General features: G+C 40.4%; 2 protein-coding genes across 2 annotated transcripts in view; one reads left to right on the top strand and one right to left on the bottom strand.

Annotated features, from left to right (window-relative positions):
- The window catches only part of ALKBH1 (alkB homolog 1, histone H2A dioxygenase), a 43,453-nt gene extending 22,873 nt beyond the window's left edge, over nt 1–20,580 (bottom strand). The window contains exons 1-3 of the mRNA XM_007941330.2: nt 20,404–20,580; nt 17,282–17,390; nt 5,070–5,232 (exon numbers count right to left, since the gene is read on the bottom strand). Coding sequence (XP_007939521.1) covers nt 5,070–5,232; nt 17,282–17,390; nt 20,404–20,580 — 449 coding nt within the window. The remainder of the gene's footprint in view (nt 1–5,069; nt 5,233–17,281; nt 17,391–20,403) is intronic.
- A 106-nt stretch (nt 20,581–20,686) lies between these two features.
- LOC103197438 (SRA stem-loop interacting RNA binding protein) overlaps nt 20,687–22,401 on the top strand; it is a 16,500-nt gene continuing 14,785 nt past the window's right edge. The window contains exon 1 of the mRNA XM_007941328.1: nt 20,687–20,783. Within this exon, the coding sequence (XP_007939519.1) occupies nt 20,687–20,783 (97 nt within the window). The remainder of the gene's footprint in view (nt 20,784–22,401) is intronic.

The raw sequence follows: 22,401 nt of genomic DNA, 5'->3' as shown, positions 1-22,401 counted from the left end.
AAGTGCTGTGTGCAAATGCTGGCATTTCTCTCCATAATGCTGTCTACTCCGTGCAGTGTGTACTGTGGGTGCCACAACTAAGCACTAGTATTTTCTTTGCCTGCAAAGGATATGAGTGAGTCCTTGTGAAAGCAAAACTACTCACTTAGGACAGATTAAAGCCTGAAAGTTGTTTATGATAAAAATCTTCAAAATCCAACTCCTGATATTAATTTTTTCATTGATTTTTAAAGGCTTGGGAATTGTGTCCTTCACAACTCTGAATGGAAGTATCTCTCTCCATGGTCAGGCCTTTCTGTCCTCCTTCCTTTCCTATACTCTCATTTCCACCAAATCTGAACATCAGTCTCCTGTCCTGAGAATCCCATTCTTTCAGTTATTTGAGTGCTGCCTGTTTCCTCTCCCTTCTGAACCTGAACCTCTTAATCAATCACTGCAATTACTCCACTGGGACCTTACCTGCTAACATCCTTTTGCTATCTTGCAAATATTCAATTGCATCTCACCCTCCAGCTACTGTTCTAAACCTTCACCATTTATCTCAAGTTCTCAGTCTTGCTCTTATTCCCTTTCTAGGTCAACAAGAAAATCAAGGCCTGATCAAATGATCCAGTGAACAATTTCAAGTTTTCTCTAAGTATCTCTACATCTTTCACCCATCTTCGCCTTTGGTTTCAGAAGTACTTCTTTCCACCAAGGCTAATTCCGTACCCCAACTAGATCCCATTTCCCTGACACAGCATCCGAAGCCTTCCTCCATTAACAATCTTTCTTCTCCTATACCTTCAAGTTTCCCTCTGCACTTGTTTCTTCCTCCTGACCTGTGAACACGTTCAGTACTTCCACGTTAAGAAAAAACAACAAAACACATTTTACCACTCTACCTCCCACTCAAGCTAAGCCGCTTATATCCCACCTCTCTACGCCATAGCTTTTCTTTCCTTCACAATTAAGCTTCTGAAAAAGGACTCACTATTTGCTGTTCTCAGCTCTGTTCTCTCACTGCAATCTGACTTTTGCTTATACCACTTTAACAAAACTAGCTTCTTGGTTTCAATCATATCTCTTAATTGTCAAATCCTAGGCCTTTCTGCCATGGTTTCCAATAGCACTTTCTTCTGTTCCTCCTCACATCTCTAAGCTATTCTGTGCCCCTTTTCCGCTCTATTTTCTTCATCCGTGTTGATGATTACTAGGGTGAATGGCTTTCTCTGTTTTACATTTAAAAAAGCACATCTGTTTCCACTGCTTCACTATGACCTTTAAGTAACTCCCATATCCCTCTCTAGTCCTAACTCTGCCCCCAAGCTCAACTGTCTATTTCCAATGGCATGCTGGACATCTCCACCTGGATTCACAGTATGTCCCAAACTACTAACTCATTGTACAGTAGTTCATTCTTCTCCATTAATTCTTAATTCCATTTAAAGCCTCAGTATTATACTAACTGTCACTTCGAAATCTGTGGATACTCCTTCAACTTTTCATCATCTTTGGTCATCAAACCCTGTTGAAATGTCTTCAGAATTTGTCTTTTCCAGGCCTTTTCATCTTTTGCTAGGAAAATTAAGCTAACTTCTTAAGGGTGCTTTCTGCAATTTATTTTTGCCACTGTCACAAAACTCATCTTTCTAAAGTTAAAAATCTCACAAGACTTTTTGGAAAGATATTAGAGTAGATAATCAGAATCTCCAGGTGGAAATTTTTTAAATAATAGACCCCCTGTCCTAATATACTATGGAAGAGAAGTGGCATGTATTGTTCAGGTGACTCGAAACATGATTCAGCAAACCTGAACTACTTATCTAGTCTAATTCTCTCATTTCCAGACAAAGCACACATCAGACAGTAACAGAATGAGAAGTAGGGTCCAAACTGATTTTCAACGCCACCAGCAGTGTCTGAGCATATGTTTCTTCCAATTCTTGATACTATAATGTATGACCATCACATTTTTGAAAAGAAATTAGACAAAGAACAAAAAAAAAGACCTCACCATTATTTTCAGGATGATTTATTAAAGAGATTTGTGTGAGTTATTTCAGAAGACGACAGCTGGGGTTTCTACAGTCATGTGTCAAAAGGAAAATAATCAATTATTCAAAAATACAGACTAATTTAGTAAAAAATTGTAAGCTCTCTATGCTAATTTCACTCAACCACAACCTTCCTCTACTTCTAAAGATGACAGTACCGAAAGCTTACGAATGGGGTTTTGCTCACTGCTTCTGCCTATATCCCAATATATAGACCAAGATGGATTTAAAGGAAGAAAATCATTGAAATGTACCTGACCCAAGCCATCTTTTTTTCCAATTGCCTAACATGCATGCAAAAAAGCTGGATAATGAATAAGGAAGACCAAAGAAGAATTTATGCCTTTGAATTATGGTGATGATGAAGAATACTGAATATATCATCGACTGTCAGAAGAATGAACAAATGTGTCTTGGAAGAAATACAGCCCAAGTACTCCTTAGAAGCGAGAATGGCGAAATTCTGTTTTGCTTACTTTGGACTTCTTATCAGGAGGGACCAATCCCTGCAAAAGAACATTATATTTGATAAAGTAGAGTGTGAGCAAAAATGAGGAAGACACTCAACGGGACTGACTGATACAGCAGCTACAACAATGGGCTCAAACATAACAACCGAGGATGGTACAGGACCAGCCAGTTTTTGTTCTGTTGTACATGGGGTTGTTGAGTCAGAACCAGCTTGACAGCACCTAACAACAACTTCTCTTTCAGGTTAAGAAAAACTTCTCTATTTCTCATCAAGAGTCAGCATGACAGTTTCCAAAAAATGTACTAACAGAGCTACTCAAGTCCAAACAGGGCACACAGAGCTTAACTGGCACTGTTCTAAGGATGTTTCATGTATCATTTTGTTTAATCCTCACAACTATTTCGTGAGAAAAGGACTATTAGGAAGCACAGAAAGGTTAAGAAACTTGCTCAGGATTACACAGGCAGTAAGTGGTAGAGTCAGGACTTGAACAATCCAAGCAATCTGACTAAAACTAGCACTGTATATCAACTAACCCCTTTATACTCTGGCCCAACCCACCTTTCAGGATTGTTGTTGTGTGCCACTGAGTCGAACCCGACTCATAGACCTCTCCTTGGGTTTCCAAGGCGGTATCACTACAGAAGTAAATTGCCCAACCTTCCTTCTGAGGAGTGGCTAGTGGGTTTGAACCACCAGCCTTCTGGTTAACAGTCAAGTACCTTAGGCATTATGCTACCAGAGCTCCCCTTCCAGGGTTATCTCTTGCTAATTCTTTCTATGACTTCCAGGAAGTTTTTTCCATAATGTAACCCCAACCTCATCACGTAAGTGACCCTCTACTGTATTCCTCTATTTCATAAAATCTCTATACCTACACCTGCTAAAATGTATTTAACTATCTGTTTGTATGTTTATATATTATGTTACAAATTCCCTGAGGGCAGGAATTGTGTCCTATTTGTCTCTGAATCTCGAATACTCAGCATAGTGTTTGACGTGTAGCAGAAACCCAGCAGACATTTGTTGAGTAAATAAACACATGAATGTACATACACTTTGTGCTCCATCTGAGCTCATAGAACACACTCTGTCACAAACATTGTTTGCTCATGCTGCTTTCTATACCCAAAACTGCCTGCTTGCTTTCTGACTAGCAAATTCCTAATAATTTTTAAAGACCAGTTCAAATGGAGAGAGAGAAAAAAGAGAATAATAGACTCAATTAAAAAATAATTTATTTTCTTTGACATCTCCACCCTATCTGGAAGAATAATCATTTCCTCCTCTGTGCTCCCACAGTGTTTTTCCAAACATCCATCATAACACTTTCTGAGCTCTGTTATAATTGTGCTTGTAGATACTGAGTTCCTGCCATTGACCATACACTCTTGTAGGCAGGGACACTGTCATATTTATCTTTTTCCCTCCAATGCCTAGCACTATGCCTGGCATATAACTGGTCCTCCACAAATATTTGTAGAATGAATAAATGAATCTTAAAAGAACATTAAGGTACAATCATCAGTTCTTCTCATGAGGAACAACTGACTTTTCATAAAACAGCTACAGCACTGTCTTCATCTAGAACAGAAGTAAGGAGCTTTCACACTGTTATTTTTTCTCAGGATACTAGTGGTCCTCAAAGGAACTTTAAGTACATAGAAAAAGGGGCTAATGCTGAATGCAAATGGACCATCTGATGATTAATGAGGATGAACCTAGTATCTCAGCTACGATAAGCAAGTTCTTAAAATGGATCTTGATTTAATATAACTGTCAAAGCATCTGTCCAAATGCTGTCTGGGGAAAGAAAATAATTTTGCTGTTATTTGTGTGAGAACAAAGAATGAAAAAGAAACAAACCAGTCAAAGAAAAGTGAACAAAATCAAAGACATATGGAAACAATTAGTTCAAAGGACTAATGGACCATCTGAACCTTAGCCTCCAGGACCCTGAGATTCAAAGAACTAGATCATGGCCCAATTACCACTACCAACCACTCTGAAAGGAATCACATTAGAAGGTCCTGTATAGAGTGGGAGTAAAATGTGGAACAAAACCCAAAATCACAAAAAAGACCAGTCTTACTAGTTGGATGGAGACTGGTGGAACTCCCAAGACTATGACCTTTAGTCACCCTTTGCACCTGGAAAGGCTCAATTTTCAGCTATGTAACAGATAGGTCTACAAGGTGAACAATACTCCTTAGAACAATTAACCCTTCAAGGTCAAAAGGGCAAGAAGCAAGAAGCCTTCTGAAGAAGTAAGAAAGGAGAAGTAATGGAAATGAGAAACACAGGGAAGAAGTGGAATGAGTGTTGGTATATTGAGGGAATTGTAATCAATGATAAACTGTTGAATGGAAAGCTGATTTGCTCTATAAACTTCCAACAAATCACAATAAAAAGTTAAAAAAATGTATTACTTTGATTGCATTGTTATAAAGTAGTTCCTTCAATGATCTGTGATGGTCCGACTGAATATTAACACTTTTAGTATACATGCTGCTGAAGTGAGTGCTGAGTATTAACACTTTATTGTGACCAGTAAGACTTACCTCAGGAACTCCTTGCTCTGTTCCCACAGATCTTGGGTCTCTTCTTTAGTCATGTGTTTGTCCAGGTTGCATATGTTGGGTTTCTGGGAATACAACTTAAGGCACTGCTTCACCCAGTGCCACTGGTAACCTGGGAGGAAGGGGTTTGGGATAAAAATAAATCCTATACAAAAGAAGAATGGAAAAAAGAAGAGGGAGAAATTTTCTATCAGTTATTCATATAATTTCTTTTTGTTAACTCCTTATACTTAGTACTCTGTTACTTATACCTCCCCCCACCTCCTTTTGATCATGCAAGTGAATGAAAACCAGTTTTAAGGAACGTTAGCAAACTACCACTATTCATTGACGCATTTCTGGTTTCTTAGGTTATTCCCAAGAGAAACCAATATTCTACAAGGTTAACTATCAATTATAATTTTATTTATTTATTTAAATTACCCATGTTACCCTGAAGCAAGCTTTAGAATGGAAACTGCCAAAGTCTTCCCTCAAATTTTTTCTGGGTATATCATTTCTAGTGTCATCTAAGACTTTACTAACTCCTTACTTCATTTACCTCAGGTACAGAAGCCTAAGTGTTGGCACTAAATTTAACTAAAACTCAGAAGTGAAAGTCATCACCTGGTGAAAGTAGTGCTGGTAATTAATCTATTGTCTGTCAGTTTCAAATGTACCCAACATTTGCCATCATAATGTAGAGGTGGCATTCTGTAAACTATATTTCTCCTTTGCCAGCTGTTAAAACTTGCCTCGACAGGGGACCTCAGTGGAAGCTGGGGGGTAGAAGTTAGCTCTGTTTGACAGTTCTTCCAAATCATAAGAACCAGCCTCACTATGTCCTTTCCTCAGAAGTCTGAGTCCTGTGTCTATGGGCTGCTCCTCCAAGCTTCTAAAATTTACCAACTGCAAACTTTTCCATTCTTCCTCCACCCTGCAGTTGTAGGGATGGTTGGTGCTTCCTGTTATCTGTGTGATCTCTCAGTGTTCTCTTTTTGCCTTTTCCATTTCTAATACTCGGCTAACAATTCTTTATATTAAATTATCTCAGGTAAAACAACTCGTGTGATTTCTGCCTCCTGACTGAACCTTAACCGATAAACCAGGGAAGAAAGATAAGCATTTCTTCTCAGTAAGGTACAATGTAAATAACCACAGCATGTGTACTGTAAAGATCTTTGTACTTGGAGGGGGGGATTGGGGCAAGAGATCCCGGATAGAGTGAGAGAACAATGTGGAACAAAACTGAAAATCTTAAGACAAAAGACCAGGTTTGCTGGTCTGACAGAGCCTGATGAGACCCCTGAAACTATGGCCCCTAGTTACCATTCAGGTCTGGAACTGAACTCACCCCTGTGGCTCCCAGCCAAACAACAGACAGGCACATGGGGTGAACATTTATTTACATCAGGTAAAAACACTCATTGGAGTGATCAATTGTGGGAGAACACAAAGGCCGTATTTCCACAGGGAGACAGCTCAGGGCTGAGGTGGGGGCTGGAGTACATGGAAGGGAAGCACACAGGGAAGAGGTAACTACAGGGAGGAAGTAGGAAGAGAGCTGTTACACTGTGGGGAATTGTAGTCAATGTCAAAAAACAAAATGTGTATGAACTGCTGTATGGAAAATGAATTTGCTCTGTAAACTTTCACCCAAATCACAATGAAAAAAAAAAAAAAATCTTTGGGACCTTGAAAGTAACCTAACTTTTTTTTTTCCTCTAGAAAAGAAGAATAATTAGATTTAACTGGAATTCTGTGAATCGTAAGTGTTCATTCATTGATGAAACATTCTAAAAACACTATGTTATCAGATACTTTTTCAAGAATTAGGGATCAAGAGAAGAAAACTTTGTCCTTAGCAAAGAAACTGGATATGGAGCAGTAGAATCAGTTATACAGTTAACTTTTCTTAGAAGCCTGGTTATAAAAGGAAACAACAACTGAAAGGTAGTCACAGGAAAATAAAGAATTAAGAGAGGAGCTTATGGTTTTTAGAGACTGGTAAGACGTTCCATGCTCATGTAGTTTGGGAAAAAAGCCAGCAGAGAACTGCTGAAGATAAACCAAAACTAAACTTACTGCCATCAAGTTGAATCTGACTCACAGCAAAATGTCCTTGGGTTTCCAAGGTAGTGTTTCTATGGAAGTAGATTCCCAGTCTTCATTCCGAAGAGTGGCTGGTGGGTTGAAAATAGAAGGGAGGAAAAAGAACAGAGCAAGGTCTTGAAAGCTGGGAGAGGTAAAAGATGAATTAAGAGGGTGTAATAGTTAGAGCTTTGTGTCAACTTGGCTGGACCCCAGTTCTGTGTGGTTGTTCCCATGATGGGATCAGATGACTGTGTGCTGAGTGGCCAGTCTGCCCAAGGGGAGTTTCCCTAGGGGTGTGGCCTGCTTCCAAGATATCCGGGGACATCCTGGGAAGAGAGACCTTCTTTGAGGGATTGCAACCCTGATGTGCTGACTACAAACTTCCTTGAGTGAGCAGCCCACCACTCGGCCTGGAGATCTTGGAGTCGTCTTTCATTGGAGTCAACAACCAGTGTGCTGCCTGCCAGCCTTGAATTTCTTGGCTCCCTGCGCTTGCGGAAGCTAAGGCTGCCGCCAGCCCGTTTCCTCCAGGGACTTTGGACTTGCTGGCTTCTATACGTTTGTGAGCCATTTTCCTAAGATAAATTTCTCTCTCTATATATAAATATATACATAAGCTTTGCTGGTTTTGTGTTTCTCCAGAGAACCCAATCTAACACAGAGGGTAAGGCCAAGAGACTCTGAATGGAAGGAATTCCTCTTCTAGGAATGAAAGATATGAATAAGAATGTTGTTGTGTTGTTGTTAAGTGCCGTCGAGTCGTTTCCGACTCATAGCGACCCCACGCACAGCAGAACGAAACACTGCCCGATCCCGCGCCAGCCCCACAATCCCTGCTATACTTGAGCCCATCCTCGCAGCCACCATGTCAATCCAATGAATAAGAATATTTGCTTCTAAGTCTGAGGGCCACTGGATGTGGAAGTATTCACACTTTATGGACTCAGTTGTACCAATCAGACAGACAGCAAGGTGATCTGTGCAGGAGGAGGGCAGGAACAAGAAGGAATCAATGAAAGTATATCATTACGCCTCAGTGCAATGTCCTCTATATCACTGCAGAAAGATACTAAAAGTAGATGAACAAACACAAGCATTCCTGAGTTAAATGCTGGCAATTATTTGAAGGCCTTCAATTCCTGGTTGGAATCCAGATCTAGTCTAGACCAGGGATCAGCAAAGTTTTTATGCAAAACACTAGAAAGTATGTATTTTATGCTTTGTGGGCTATATAGTCTCTTTCACACTCAACTCTGCCATTATAGCACAAAAGCAGCCACAGCACATAAATAAATAGGCTCAGCTATATTCCAATATGATTTTATATACAAAACAGATAGTGGGTTTGTGTGGACCTCTCTGCTCTACATTATTTACAATAATAGCACATATTATTGAAATGTCCTCCAGGAGAAAAGTAAGACATGGGGCTGGGATAAAAAAAACCCCAAAAAACTAAAAAAAACTTTGGCATTACTAATTTACTCTTTCTTCTCTTTGGTATGTAATTAAACATAGAATAATGATAAAGTTTACTAATAGGTATTAACAATAAATTAGCTAATTCTAAAGTTAATGAACCCAACCCATCAAGTAAATTCTGACTGCTAGCAATCCTATAAGACAGAGTAGGACTGTCCCATAGGGTTTCCAAGGCTATATATCTTTGTGAAAGCAGACTGCCTCATCTTTCTCCCATGGAGCAGCTGGTGGGTTCAAACTGTCAGCCTTCTGGTTAACAGCTGAATGCCTTAACCATTGCACCATCGGAGGGCCTTACTAATTACAATAAACAACAACAACAAAAAAAACCAAATTCATTGCCATCCAGTTGCATTTGACTCATAGCGACCCCCATCAGGTTTCTGAGGCTATAAATCTTTATGGAAGTAGATTGCCCAATCTGCCTTCTGTGGAGCAACTGGTGGGTTTGAACTGCTGACCTTCTGGTTAGCAGCCAAATGCCTTATCTACTATGCCAACAGAGATCCTTACTAACTACACTAGCTGCTAAAAATAACTGGATGCTTATTAACATAACCAGTATGCTAGAAACCTTATACTATCTCATACATCCTCAATAATTCCATGACAGCTATTAATTTCATTTTACAGCTAAATATTTCTGCTGGTCCTTTTTCATTTTGATGTGAAGGTTTATCGTTTTTCTTTGTGGTAACCCTGAAATTTACTGTTTTCTTCCTAAGTTTAGAACAGTCTGTTCTATCTTGCAGTTGTTTTGACTTCCCTACCATCTAAAAGTTCTTTAACTACACAATTTTTTCCCTCTTTTTGGTTTGTAGTTGTCCTCAATTGTCAATTGCTCTCTCTCTGGTTCCCTGTTTACAATCTTGTAGGTTTATTTACTTTGGATACTTCCATAGCTGGATTGGTTTTTGGGTTATGTCATCATGTGCATTAATGGTCACTTGTTTGCTGTTGTTACTTCTCTGTCCAAAGGACTCCCTTTAGCATCTCTTGTAAGGTTGGTCTGGTTTTAACAAATTCCATTTCTGCTTATCTGGAAATGTCCTAATTTCGCCATCATACTTGAGGGACAATTTTTTTGGGTATATAATTCTTGGTTGGAAATTTTTCTTTCTTTTTCCAACCAAGAATTATATACCCCAAAAAATTGTCCCTCAAATATGATGGTGAAATTAGGACATACCCTCCCACTTGCCTGCATGGTTTCTGCTGAGAAATCCGAGCTTAGTCTTATTGGTTACCCTTTGTAGGTAATTTTTCATTTTTCCTATGCTGCTTTCAGGATTCTCTTTGTCTTTGGTTTTAGTGAGTTTGATGATGCTATGTTTTGGTGATTTTCTTTTGGGGTCTATCCTGTTTGGGGTTCGTTGGACTTCTTGAATGGATTTATTCCCATCTTTCATACCAGGAAAATTTTCTTCCAACAAATCTTCAACTTTCTCTGTGGTTTTATTTGTCTCTTCCTGTTCTGGAATTCTGATTACATGAAGGTTATTTCTTTTCATGGTATCCCACGTGAACCTTAGGTTTCCTTCATTTTGATTTGATCTTTTTTCTGATTGCTTTCCAAAGAAGTATTGAGATATTTGCCTGCAATCTCACTAATTCTGTCTTCCATCAATTCAATTCTACTCCTTTGCCCATCCAATGTCTTATCTATTTCTGAAAATTTAGTATTAATCTTCCAGATTTCTGTTTGTAGATTTTGTATCAGTTCTAATTTTTCATTTATTTTGTCATTTTGTTCTTGTATTATCTTTCAAAATTGTTCTAGGGTCTTCTCTGTGTTTTCCTTGATCTGTCTCTCAATTCATTGAAGATATCTAAACAGAATTCTTTTGAATTCCTTATCAAGAAGTTCCAATGCTTCCTCAGGGATGTGTTTTGGGTCTTTATCCTGGTCCCGTTTCTCCTGCTTTATCTTGCTTCTTTGTGTGCACTTTGATGCTCTATTGTCTCTGAGGCATTGTGACGTTTTTATGTTTAAATTTAATTGGTGATTGTATGTTGGAGTGACTTGCCCATGATTTTCATTTTCTTTGTTTTGTTTGTATGTTTTCTATGTAAGCAGGGTACTGCGCTGTGCTCCTCTATTCACTAGCTGACAGCAGTTATATACTCACCACCTGTCTCCTTTCCCATTGTCAGCCTCCTGTATGACCCTGCCATCCTCGGGAAATACAGACTATTCTTAGGTCCCTAGAATCCGAATGAGAATGCTGTCACTTTAAAATACAAAATGGCCACCACCTGTAAAGATTAAAAATGGCTGCGCCCTTGGTCACTTCAAATATCCAAAATGGCCACCACTTGTAAATAATCAAAATGGCTGCACCCACTGGAAAGTGCAAAGTCCACAGCTCAGGTTGTCTCCCTCCTTGGTGTTTACCCTCCTAGTCATAGGCCACCAGTGCAGTCATCCCTGCAGCCTTTGGTAATGAAGGCTGATTTTCAGGTCAATTTTCAGGTCCCAACACCACTTGGAAATATTCATGCTGTTGGTCCCATCAGAGTAGCTGACAGTCTACTGCTCCGACTGTTTCCATACTCACTGCTTTTGTTCAGGTTTTTCCACTAGTTGGTGCCTAATCCATTTCTGTATACTTCCTTTCAAAGTTCAGGGCTCCAGGATTATCAACGTATCTCTGTCAATTGGTTTCTCTTTTCTTTGTTGAAGAGGGTCTGTGTAGCTTGTTTGCCTATTCCTCCATCTTACTGGAAGTCTATACTAACTAAATCTCATTAAAAGTATTTAATATTTTAAGACTAGACTCTTGCAGATATAGGAAAAATCTAGACTGCTTAGAGATGTTCATGAGAAGACAAACTAGTCTTCCTAGCCCACAGGATGACTATTAATAGCATATACTGTGAACAAAATCGAATGATTAAAAGTCTGTTGGTACCACAAAAATCCTATATAGCCAAAGATTTTTACCCACCAGGAAAAAAATGGAAATGTTAGTGAATTCTATTTTGTAGGGAGAAAACTATATGTTAATATACAAGGGGAAAAAAAAAGAGGAGACTCAATTGTAAAAGGCTGATTGATAAAGGTATTTAAAAGATGTGTAAAGGATCAGAGGCACAGAAATTCACCTTAATGGTCTGGTTTAACCACTCGTCTGACTCTCTAAAATGTCCTCATCCAGCCAGGGGTTCCTACTTTTGCATTTCATCACTAAAATTCTCCAAATAATTTAGAAAAATGACAGAACTCCTAGTGATTTTGATGAAAAGGATATTAAAAACAAAACAAAAATCCTACCATCTGCTATCACCATTATCTCACAAAATAAACAGTATTATAATACCCTGAAAGTACCAGATTAAAGGAATTTCTGATCTAGTCCAAGCTTGAATAGTGCCATGGAATTCATTACAGGAAGCCCATTTCAGACAACTGTTAGGCAGTTAAATTCTTCCTTCTACGGGGTTAAAATCTGCCTCTCTTTAATTTTCATGGATTAGTCTTGGATTCTGACTTCTAGAACACTATTCAGTTTTAATTTTTCTTGATAAATACCTATAGCTTTATAGCCAACATTTATTGAGCACTTACTATATACTAGTCATTGACCTAACCACTTTACACATTGTGGTACAGTAAATTACTTAATATAGCCCATCTAACCATAGCCTGAGCTGTGGTGATACAGAGGTTAAGTGCTCAGCTGCTAACTCAAAGGTCTGCAGTTTGAACCCAACTGTGCTTTGTGGGAGAAAGATGTGGCAGTCTGCTTCTGTAAAGATTATAACCTTAGAAATCCTATAGGTCCAACAAGGTCACTATGAGTGGGAATTAACTTGATGGCAATGGGTTTAGCCATAGTCTTTGTAACGCCCACTAAATGAGTAGGTGGGACTATGCAAATGAGGTGCTTGTGACCCACCAAAGGGATTAGATAGCTTGCTAGTAATATAAATAAGGTGCATGACACCTCTGAAGGGGTGGAACCATGCAAATAAGGTAGATGGAACCCTACTGAGGGGACTGGTCAGTTCTCCAATCTCACTAGGATTAAAATGAGCCAATATAGAGAAGATTACCACCAAGAAGAGATGGGAGTGGAATACCTCCTTTGGACATGGGGTCCTGTACTGGGAACTTCCTAGACCCAAGGGGGGGGGGAAGGGAGGAGGGAAGGAGGGAAGGAGGAAGGAAGGGAGAAAGACCTATAACAATGAAGATAGTGAGAGATGATGGTGAGAAGCAGCAGAAAAGAAATGACAGGAGCAGAACCTGGAGACCAGCAGGAGATGGTACGGTGGCCTTCCTAGCCCACAGAATGACAAAGTAGAGCACATTAGGGCAAGAGGCTTGCTGATGGAGTGGGGTGTCTCCAGGCACTTGGTGGAGCTAGGCTAGCTCATCCACAGAGTTAACAGTTCTAGAACTCAGCCCAAGAAGGCCCCAAGCAGGGCAAAGAGGGAGAGAAGCAGCTGTCCTAATTAACAACCATATTCTGATTTGTTCCTGTTACTTCCAAGCTGATCCTGAGTTGTAAGTTATTGTTCTTGTTAGGTGCCCTTGAGTGGGCTCCAACTCATAGTCATTACATGTGCAACAAAACAAAATACTGCCCAGTTGTATGCTATCCTCACAATCCTTGCTGTACTTGAGCCCATCACTGTAGCCACTGCATCAACCATCTCATTGAGGGTCTTCCCCATCTCTGCTGACCCTCTACTTTACCAAGCATGCTATCCTTCTCTAGGGACTGGTCCCTCTGACAACATGACCAAAGTACATGAGATGGAGTCTGGCTGTTCTTACTTCTAAGGAACATTCTGGCTGTACTTCTTCTAAGACTGATTTGTTCGTTCTTCTAGCAGTCCATGGTAGCATGGTATTTTCAGTATTCTTCACCAACACCATAATTCAAAGGCATCAAGTCTTCTCTGACCTTCCTGATTCACTGCCTAGCTTTCATGTGCATATGAGGTGACTGAACATACCATGGCTTGAGTTAGGCACACATTAGTCTTCAAAGTGACATCTTTGTTCTTCAACACTTTAAAGAGATCTTTGGTAGCAGATTTGCCCAGTGCAATATGATGTCTGATTTTCTGACTGCTGCTTCCATGGGTGTTGACTATGGATCCAAGTAAAATAAAATCCCTGACAACCTCAATCTTTTCTCCATTTATCATGATGTTGCTTATTGCTCCATTTGTGAGAATTTTTGTTTTCTTTATATTGAGGTATAAGCCATACTGGGCACTGTAGTCTTTGATCCTCATCAATAAGTGCTTCAAGTCATCTTCACTTTCAGCAAGCAAGGTTGTGTCATCTGAATATTTCAAGTTATTAGAGGTTCTTCCTACAATCCTGATGATGTGTTCTTCTTCATATAGTCCAAGTTCTTGGATTATTTGCTCAGCATACAGATTGAATGAATATGGTGAAAGAATACAATTCTGGTGCACACCCTTCCCGATTTTAAACTATGCAGCATCCCCTTGTTCTGTCTCAATGACAGCCTCTTGGTCTATGTATAGGTTCCTCATGAGAACAATTAAGTGTTCTGGAATTCCTGTTCTTTGCAATGTTATCCATAATTTGTTATGACCCACACAGTTGAATGCCTTTGCATACACAGGCAGACATCTTTCTGGTATTCCTTTCTTTCAGCCAATATCCATCTGACATCAGCAATGACATCGCTCATCCCACATCCTCTTTGGAATCCAGCTTGTACTTCTGGAAGTTTGCTATCAATATATTGCTGCAACTGCTTCTGAATTATCTTCAATAAGATTTTACTTGCATGTAGTATTAATGATATTGTTTGATAATTTCCACATTCTGTTGGATCAGCTTTCTTTGGAATGGGCACAAACATCTCAGTTGGCCAGGTGGCTGTCTTCCAAATTTCTTGGCATAGATGAGTAAGTGCCTCCAGTGCTGATCCATTTGTTGAAACATCTCAGTGGGTATTTTGTCAACTCCTGGAGCCTTGTCCTTTGCCAATTCCTTCAGTAAAGTTTGGACTTCTTCCTTCAATACTGTTGGTTCTTAATCATATGTTACCTCCTATTACTTCCCCAAAAAAACCCATAATTGTGAGAATGGTCCACAAGGCCACTGCAATGAGTTCCAACTCAGCAGAGAAGTAGAGAATGCAGCAGGAGGGGCGGCTGGTGTCAGAATTGGTAAAAAGGTTGGCAAGAGGAGATATGTCTGACTTCCACTTCAAGGAATCAGCCTGGCCTGATGGTACTGATGGTGACTCCCCCCTTGGTGAAGTTAGAGGAAGTCACACACCACCATTTTGATACATGTATAAAACCAAACAACTTCCATCCAGTTGACTCGACTCCTAGTGTTCCTATAGGGACAGAACAGAACTGCCCCACAGGGTTTTCAAGGCTGTAAATATTTATGGAAGTAGGCTGCCTCATCTTTCTCTCAGAGAACAGCTGGTAGGTTTGAATGGCCAACCTTTTGGTTAGCAGCTGAATGCTTTAACCACTGCATTACCAGCACACCTCTTACACACATATAGTCACATTTAAAGAGCTCTGGTGGCGTAGTTCCTAAAACACTTGACTGCTAACTAGAAGGCTGGTGGTTCAAACCCACCAGTCACTCCTTGGAAGGAAGGTTGAGCAATCTACTTCCGTAATGATACCACCTAGGAAACACAAGGAGGGGTTGCTATAATTTGGGTCTGACTTGATGGCACATAACAACAACAGACACATTTAATCCTTATAATAACCTTAATAGATGGGTTCTATTTTTATGCATATTTAAAACATGAGGAAATGGTGACAAATAGAGATTAAGAAACCTGCGCAAGATCGTATAGTTAGTAGGTATAGCCAGGATATAAGCCTGGGCCACTTGGTAAGAATCTATGCTTTCACTACTAGTCTGTATTGCTTTCATTCCTCTACTGCATATAATAACTTTTCAAATATTTGATGCTATCATGTTCCTTAAGTCTTTTCTTCCCCAGATTAAGTTTCTGATTTCCAGATCCACTATCTTCTTGTTCACTCTCTTAAAGAGAGGCTACAGTACGTACATTCAGGTTCCTGCAGAATAAGTAGGATATAGAAGTAGACGAATCCTCCTGATCAAATCAGAGTGAAGGAGACTGTCATCTCCCATGTTTTGGACATTCTTCTATCAAATGCAGCTAACAATGACAGGGAAGATAGAAGAATTTCTCTAAGGACCTAAAGAAGTTCAATGCAAACGATGTGGTTTAAGGCTCAAATCCTAGAAAACCTTAAAAAGCAAGCACACCAATTTGGACACTGCAAAACCAAAGTGCAGTTGTTAACTCTGGTATATGCAGTCTGAACAATCTTTTAAGGCATAAAAGCAGATTAACAGAGAAACTCAGCTCTGAAAACAGAAGCTAGAGCTGAAAGTTAAAGGATAGTCTTCAAAAACAAAAACTGTGTAAGACTGCTGGTGATACATTCTTCTATGGAAACTCATGGAGAGCAATGCTTTCAAACAGAAAGGCATTATTCATCTGTTTCCTTTGTGAATTCACAGTGCAGAACTAAAGTACAGATTGTCCTTTATAAGAAGTATTAAAACTTTCCAAAAAGCCCATTGCCACTAAGTCGATTCTGACTTATAGTAACCCTGTAGGGCAGAGCAGAACTGTCACAAGGTTTCCAAGGTTGAAGTCTTTATGGAAGCAGACTGCCTCATCTTTCTCCCACAGACTGGCTGGTGGGTTTGAACGGCTAACCTTTTGTTTAGTAGCCGAATGCTTAACCACTATGCCACCAAAGCTTCTTCCTAAAGCTGTTACACCTTCCCATATTATTAATAATTTATTTAAGTGATTGTCATGAAGTAAGAACTACAACATAGTAGACTGGCCCTTTACCAAACATTCAAATCAGAACAACAATCTTTTTTGAGATTTTTCTTGCTTTTGACCCATATTTGAAATCAGAGATGCAATATTAACTTTATGTCTCCTAGAAAGAAACAAAGGAGGATAGATTGTCTAACATTACTTGGCCAACTAAGGCTTACCTTCTAAACAGATCATAATAATTAATCTATAATATCCCAATGATGCTAGAAAGAAGTTTAATAACATTATACTCTTCATTATTATCTTGATTTCTCTAACTGTAAAGTGAGCTACCAAGTATCACTAAAATACAGAATTCTAGACTATTTATTTACTCTATCATGACTTTTGATCTCATTAACTGTAATTCTCTTTTCAAATGCTCAGCTTTGATGCTAACAGCAATTTTCAAGTTGTTATGCCATTTGGGAACGTAGAGGTTTTGTGCGTGGAGTGGCAATTATGAATTACTCTACCCTTTAAAGTGGTTCTTCTGCCAGAGTAGGTGTTCAGAGCTGTGGCAGGGAGCCCAGAGGAAAAGTCCTGATTCTTGATTTGTACCTGGCATGCCATTTACTGCCATATAAGGTAGATATTGCTGACTCCTGTTTTATCCTTTGGGAAAGACAACCCAATGCTCCATAAGTGGAAACCTTGGACAAGACAGAATTTAGGACAGGTTTGGGAGTGGAACATTTGTGAGTATTCAGTTTTCTTCTTTGTCTGTGTGCTTGTTCACAGCTCCTGAAATTAGACAAATGATTCCTGCACGATTTCACCTCTGAGGTCTGCTGCACTCACCAGGATAGCCTTCAAGTCCATAGGCTCGCCACTTGCTGACCGGCTGAAGTCCTGCTCTATGTGCATCATGCTCATTGACTGAGGACACATTTAGCTGAGACCTGACCACCTGGCAGGAAGGAAACAGAAATCAGAGGGCTAAAGCTATTTTACAGATCAACTCTGGGAACTACTAACCTTCAAAGACATTTCTGGTATAGGGCAAAGCTAGTAGTCAGAAGTCCAGGGTCCTACATAGTCTTAGCTCTACCATTTTCCAGATTTAGGCCCTTAAACGTGTCACTTAACCTCCCAGAACCGCAGTTTCTTCCACTATATATTAACAAAAACCAGGGAGCTGCATTTAAGCTAAAATTAAGATAAGTAGCTCTGGTGGCATAGTGCTTAGGCACCTGACTGCTAACAAGAAGGCTGGCAGCTCAAACCTACGAGCTACTCCTCAGAAGGAAGATCAGGCAATTTACCTCTGTAGAGATACTGCCTCGGCAACCCAAGAGGGGTCTCTATGAGTCGGATTGAGTTGATGGCAGTAAATCTGGTTTTTGGTTTATAAAGAGAAAACTTTTGCTCTATTATTAAGTAGGCTGATTTGGGCCTTCAAGAGTACCTTTTCCTGATACCATACCTTTGATTTCTTATAGGACTCTGAATCATCACAGCTGTTTTGGTCTACTGGAATACCCTAAGCCAAAGTGCTGTTCATTTTGGCTAGGGTTAGCAATACTGCTTTTGAGGCACTTATAATATATATGTCAAATGTTTAGACCACAGAGCTGTGAGTAACAACAGGCTGAGAAAAGGGAAGAGAATGAAAACAGAGTGCTACCATAAGACAGAAAACATGTTCCAATAAAAAGCTAGGAATCCTGTTTTGCTAAAGGTACAATCTTTGCTCTTTCAGACCAAACTTCACACTGAAGCTTGAACTTTCGCTTTTGATTTATTCTTCCTTAGAAATTCATTCATTACTTAAAAATGAAGTATTTTAGGGGGGCTGATGACGTTTTCTCTACACATATGACTATCTTATGGATGGGTCCTTAAATTGGTTAAGAGATTCAATATAGTCATCAAAATAAAGACATTAAGAAGCAAACAAACATTCTTCTTCATGAATAATAAATTTACAGTCTGGCTTTTCTTAGAACACACCAAATGTTCTCTTCCAAAAACATATTATCTTTTTTCCTATCAACCTCTCCCAGTGTGGGAATTTCCAGACAAAATACCAAGTGACTGATGTATTAAAAATACAAACAAACCTTTTGCTGTCCAGGAGATTCTGGCACATGGTGACTTTACAAGTCTCCCAAACTGTGCTCTATAGGTCTTTCAATGCCTGTGATCTTAAGAAAGGAATCCCTTTAAGCACTTGGCTGCTCACAGAAAGGTTGGCAGCTCAACGCATCCAGAGGTGCCTCAGGAGAAAGGCCTGGTGGTTTGCTTCTGAAAGGTCAGTCAGGAAAACCCCATGGAGTGTCGTTCTACTCTGAAACATGTGTGGTCTCCAGGAAGTGGGATGAACTCCATGGCAATGTTTTTTTTCCTCCCTAATCTTAGGGAAGTAGATCTATGTGTGGATTTGAACTGCCAACTTTTCAGTTAGTAGTCAATCAGAAAACCACCGTACCACCCAATTCAGCAATGCCCTCAGAGCTAACGTCCATTATGCCTATCAGGTATCTTGGAATAGCGACTTTATTCCTTTGTAATTTGCTACTTTTAATCTGCTTTGAGCTGAGGAACTAAACACTGATATTCTCATGTAACTCAACACATACTAAATTTACTCAGTGTTTACCATGTTTTTGGTTTGCACTGGGCTGTTAACCTAAAGGTGCTGGTTCAACGTACCCAGTGGCAGAAAACCAAAACCACTGCCACTAAATTGATTCCAACTCATAGTGACTCCCACTGGGTTTCCAAGGCGGTAAACGGTCTCATCTTCCTTCGGTGGAGCAGCTGGTGGGCTTGAACCGCCAACCTTCTGGTTAGCAGTCAAATGTCTTAGGCACTGCACCACCGCCTTACAGTTAGCAGAAGTCCTGGCAATCATCCCTAAAAGATTACAACCAAGAAAACCCTGTGAAGCAGTTCTACTCTGTAACATAAGGGGTCACCATGTGTTGGAATGAACTCTACAGCAAGTGTGCTATTTATTTACTTTGGTTTTACTATGTTTTAGGTACCATGGTAGACATGCAAGGTCCTGTTTTCAGGCATTTTACATTATAAAAATTTGTTAGTATTATAGTCATATTTGGGTAACAGGAGCTGAATGGAGGCCTGAGGGGCTCTCCATGTGTCAAGCATATTACCTTTGGAGTACAGACTTTTTTGTTATTTTTACAACTCTGAAATCACTTTTACTAGCAATGAAGTTTCTGAGAAGTTGAGGTCTAGATAAATACAGTTGGTGCTGGATAGTATTCCAATTTTATTGAGCTTGGAAAACTTGGAAAGAAGGCCTCATCTTTGGACACCACCATTGGCAAACAGTGTTGTATTCTGTGTTAAAGCGACTGTAAAGAAAACATCCATAGTGCTACAGATGTGGTTTTATGTACTCCCCGCCTTCCCAGTATTATGTTCCATTTCTTCAATTTCCACGGGAACGGGCTCGGATCCCAATCCCAAATACACTCGAGTGCTTATAGTTTACTTTCAACTTGGAGCTATTATCTTAGATTGCTCCAAGATCTTCTTTCTGAAAAGTCCAGAGAAGATGGGACCAGTTTTATGGGCAACTGCTTAACTGACAACATAGGAACCGAGTTCTAAGATTACTCGCGTGGTTTTTAAAAGATGTGGACTACTCGTCCAAAGTCTGCGAAGATGTTCTACGGGGTTTTGTACAAATGGAAGAACTCTAAGTGAACATCTAATTCCCATTAAAGAATTAACACTAATTCCCATTTTTTGACCGTCAACAGTAATGCCCAAGTGGAGAAAAGCGCAGCACAGCCCTTCATCGCCCAAGTGTAATGCTTCCTGGGCAGTTAAACTCCGCGAACCAGGAGAGCGGGGACAGCTCAACAATCGGTCTGGAGGCGAAAAGATACGAGTACTTTGAAGCCTCTCCGAGAGGCAAGGCGAGGTGCGCGCCGCTCCTCACTTCGTACCTTGTGAGCACCTGACCCCCGGGCTATGGGGGCCGACGAGAAGTCGATGACCCCTCCCAGGTCCGCTGTCCCGGGACGGCTTTGTCGGTAGAAGCGGAAAAGTTTCCTAAAGGCGTCCTCTCCCGGATCCGCTGCCAACGTCGCCACAGAACCCACGGCCGCCGCCATCTTCCCCATGTCGCTGCCTGGAGTCTGCTAACCTGGAAGCAGATTCCCATACTCTGGACGAGGCAACTTCTTCCGGGGTTGCGACCCCAGGTCACGAAGGTCTTTCAGTCTAAAGATGGCGGCTTCGGCAGTGAGGGCTACTGTAGCCCTGCGTACCAACATTGGACGATCCATTGCTTTTGTCAGAAAAATTCCCTGGACCGCATCATCGAGTGAGTATGGGGGAAGTGAGAAGGGCGGAATTTTTAGGCTTAAGAGGTCCTCAAAAGCTCTGCTTCGTGCCGAAGTCAGCGTGGTGGCTGCATTGGCAGCTTGTTCTTGGTCAAGTCAATGAGCCGAAAATTTTGTTTGCAGTTAACCAAACTTACTAAAGGAGCTTTTAAGGCACGAATTCATGGTTTCCTGTTTTTCGAGGTGATTTTGTGGAAAGGTGTATTATTCGGGAATTTTCACTTAGGATTTAAGAGGCATTATTTTTACTGGATGAATTCTTGGAAATGCGAAAGATTAAGTGCAGTTGTTGACCTAAAGGTTAGAAGCACCTCGGAAGAAAAGCCTGGCGATCTGCTTCCTAAGAATCAGCTGTTTAAACCCTGTGAAGCACAGTTCTGCTTGGACACACATGGGGTCACCATGAGTTGTAATTGACTCAACAATATCTGTTAATTATTATTTTTTTGACTGCGGCGTGGAAGGTAGATTCAAGGTGGCAAGATTGGAGGCGAGAAGGTGAGCTTAAATTCAGTTTAAGTAATTTAGGTCAAAGATAAGGGCCTGGAGTAGGGCGATGGTGTTGTTGTTGTTATGTGCAAGTCGAGTTGACCGGACTCATAGTGACCCCTCCTTGGGTTTCAGAGGCGGTATCACTACGGAAGTAGATTGCCCAGCCTTCCTTCCGAGTAGTGGCTGGTGAGTTTGAACAGCCAGCCTTCTGGTTAGCAGTCAAGTGCCTTAGGCACTATGCTACCAGAGCTCCTGGGGCAATGGTAGAAGGGTGAAAAGTAGCAGGTCAGATCCACTTACCATAAAGAAAACAAAATTAATATGTTTCATGATGGCTTTAGTGGTGAAGAGTATGTAATGAGGGAGAAGGAGGAATGACTTGTAGGTTTTTAGCATGGATGAGTTGTGTGGTTAGAATGTAGGAGGAACAGAAGATGAGGATTAAACTTTGGATGTGTTGAGTTTGAGAAGCCTTTGAGATTTTAGCCAAGCAATTGGACAGAAGTTGCATATCATCATGTTTGAGAGGTGGACTGGGAAACCAGACTGCTTAGGGTAGAATCCCAACTCAGTCTCTTAGTACAGTAATTTTAATGTTGTTGTTGCTGTGGAGCTTGGGAAAAGTGTTTACTCTTGTGCCTTAGTTTCATCATCTGTACAATGGAGTGAGCCAGCCACTCCTTGGAAGGAAGATGGGGCAACTACTTCTGTAGTGATACTGCCTCGGAAACCCAAGGAGGGGTCGCTATGAGTCGGGGCCGACTCGACAGCACATAACAACAACAACAAACCTCATAAGATTGTTGGGAGAATGAAATGAGTTTCTCTGTAAACTGCTTGGACTTGTGCTAGACATAGTTGTTATTGTTGTTAGTGCCTTCGAGTCGACTCCAATTCATAGCCACCATATGTACAACAGAATGAAACACTCCTGGTCCAATGCTAGCCTCACAATCTATGCTATACCTGAACCCATCATTGTAGCCAGTGTGTCAGTACATCTCATTGAAGGCCTTCCCCTTCCTCACTGACCCTCTACATTACCAAAGATATTACCCTTCTCCATGGAATGGTTCTTTCTCACATGATCAAAGTAGGTGAGACAAT

Source organism: Orycteropus afer, unplaced genomic scaffold (genome assembly GCF_000298275.1).
Source record: "Orycteropus afer afer isolate SDZICR_OR568_19922 unplaced genomic scaffold, OryAfe1.0 scaffold00079, whole genome shotgun sequence".
NCBI classification, from domain to species: Eukaryota; Metazoa; Chordata; class Mammalia; order Tubulidentata; family Orycteropodidae; genus Orycteropus; species Orycteropus afer.
The sequence above is the reverse complement of the archived record's forward strand: the minus strand, read 5'-3'. Positions and strand labels throughout refer to the sequence as shown.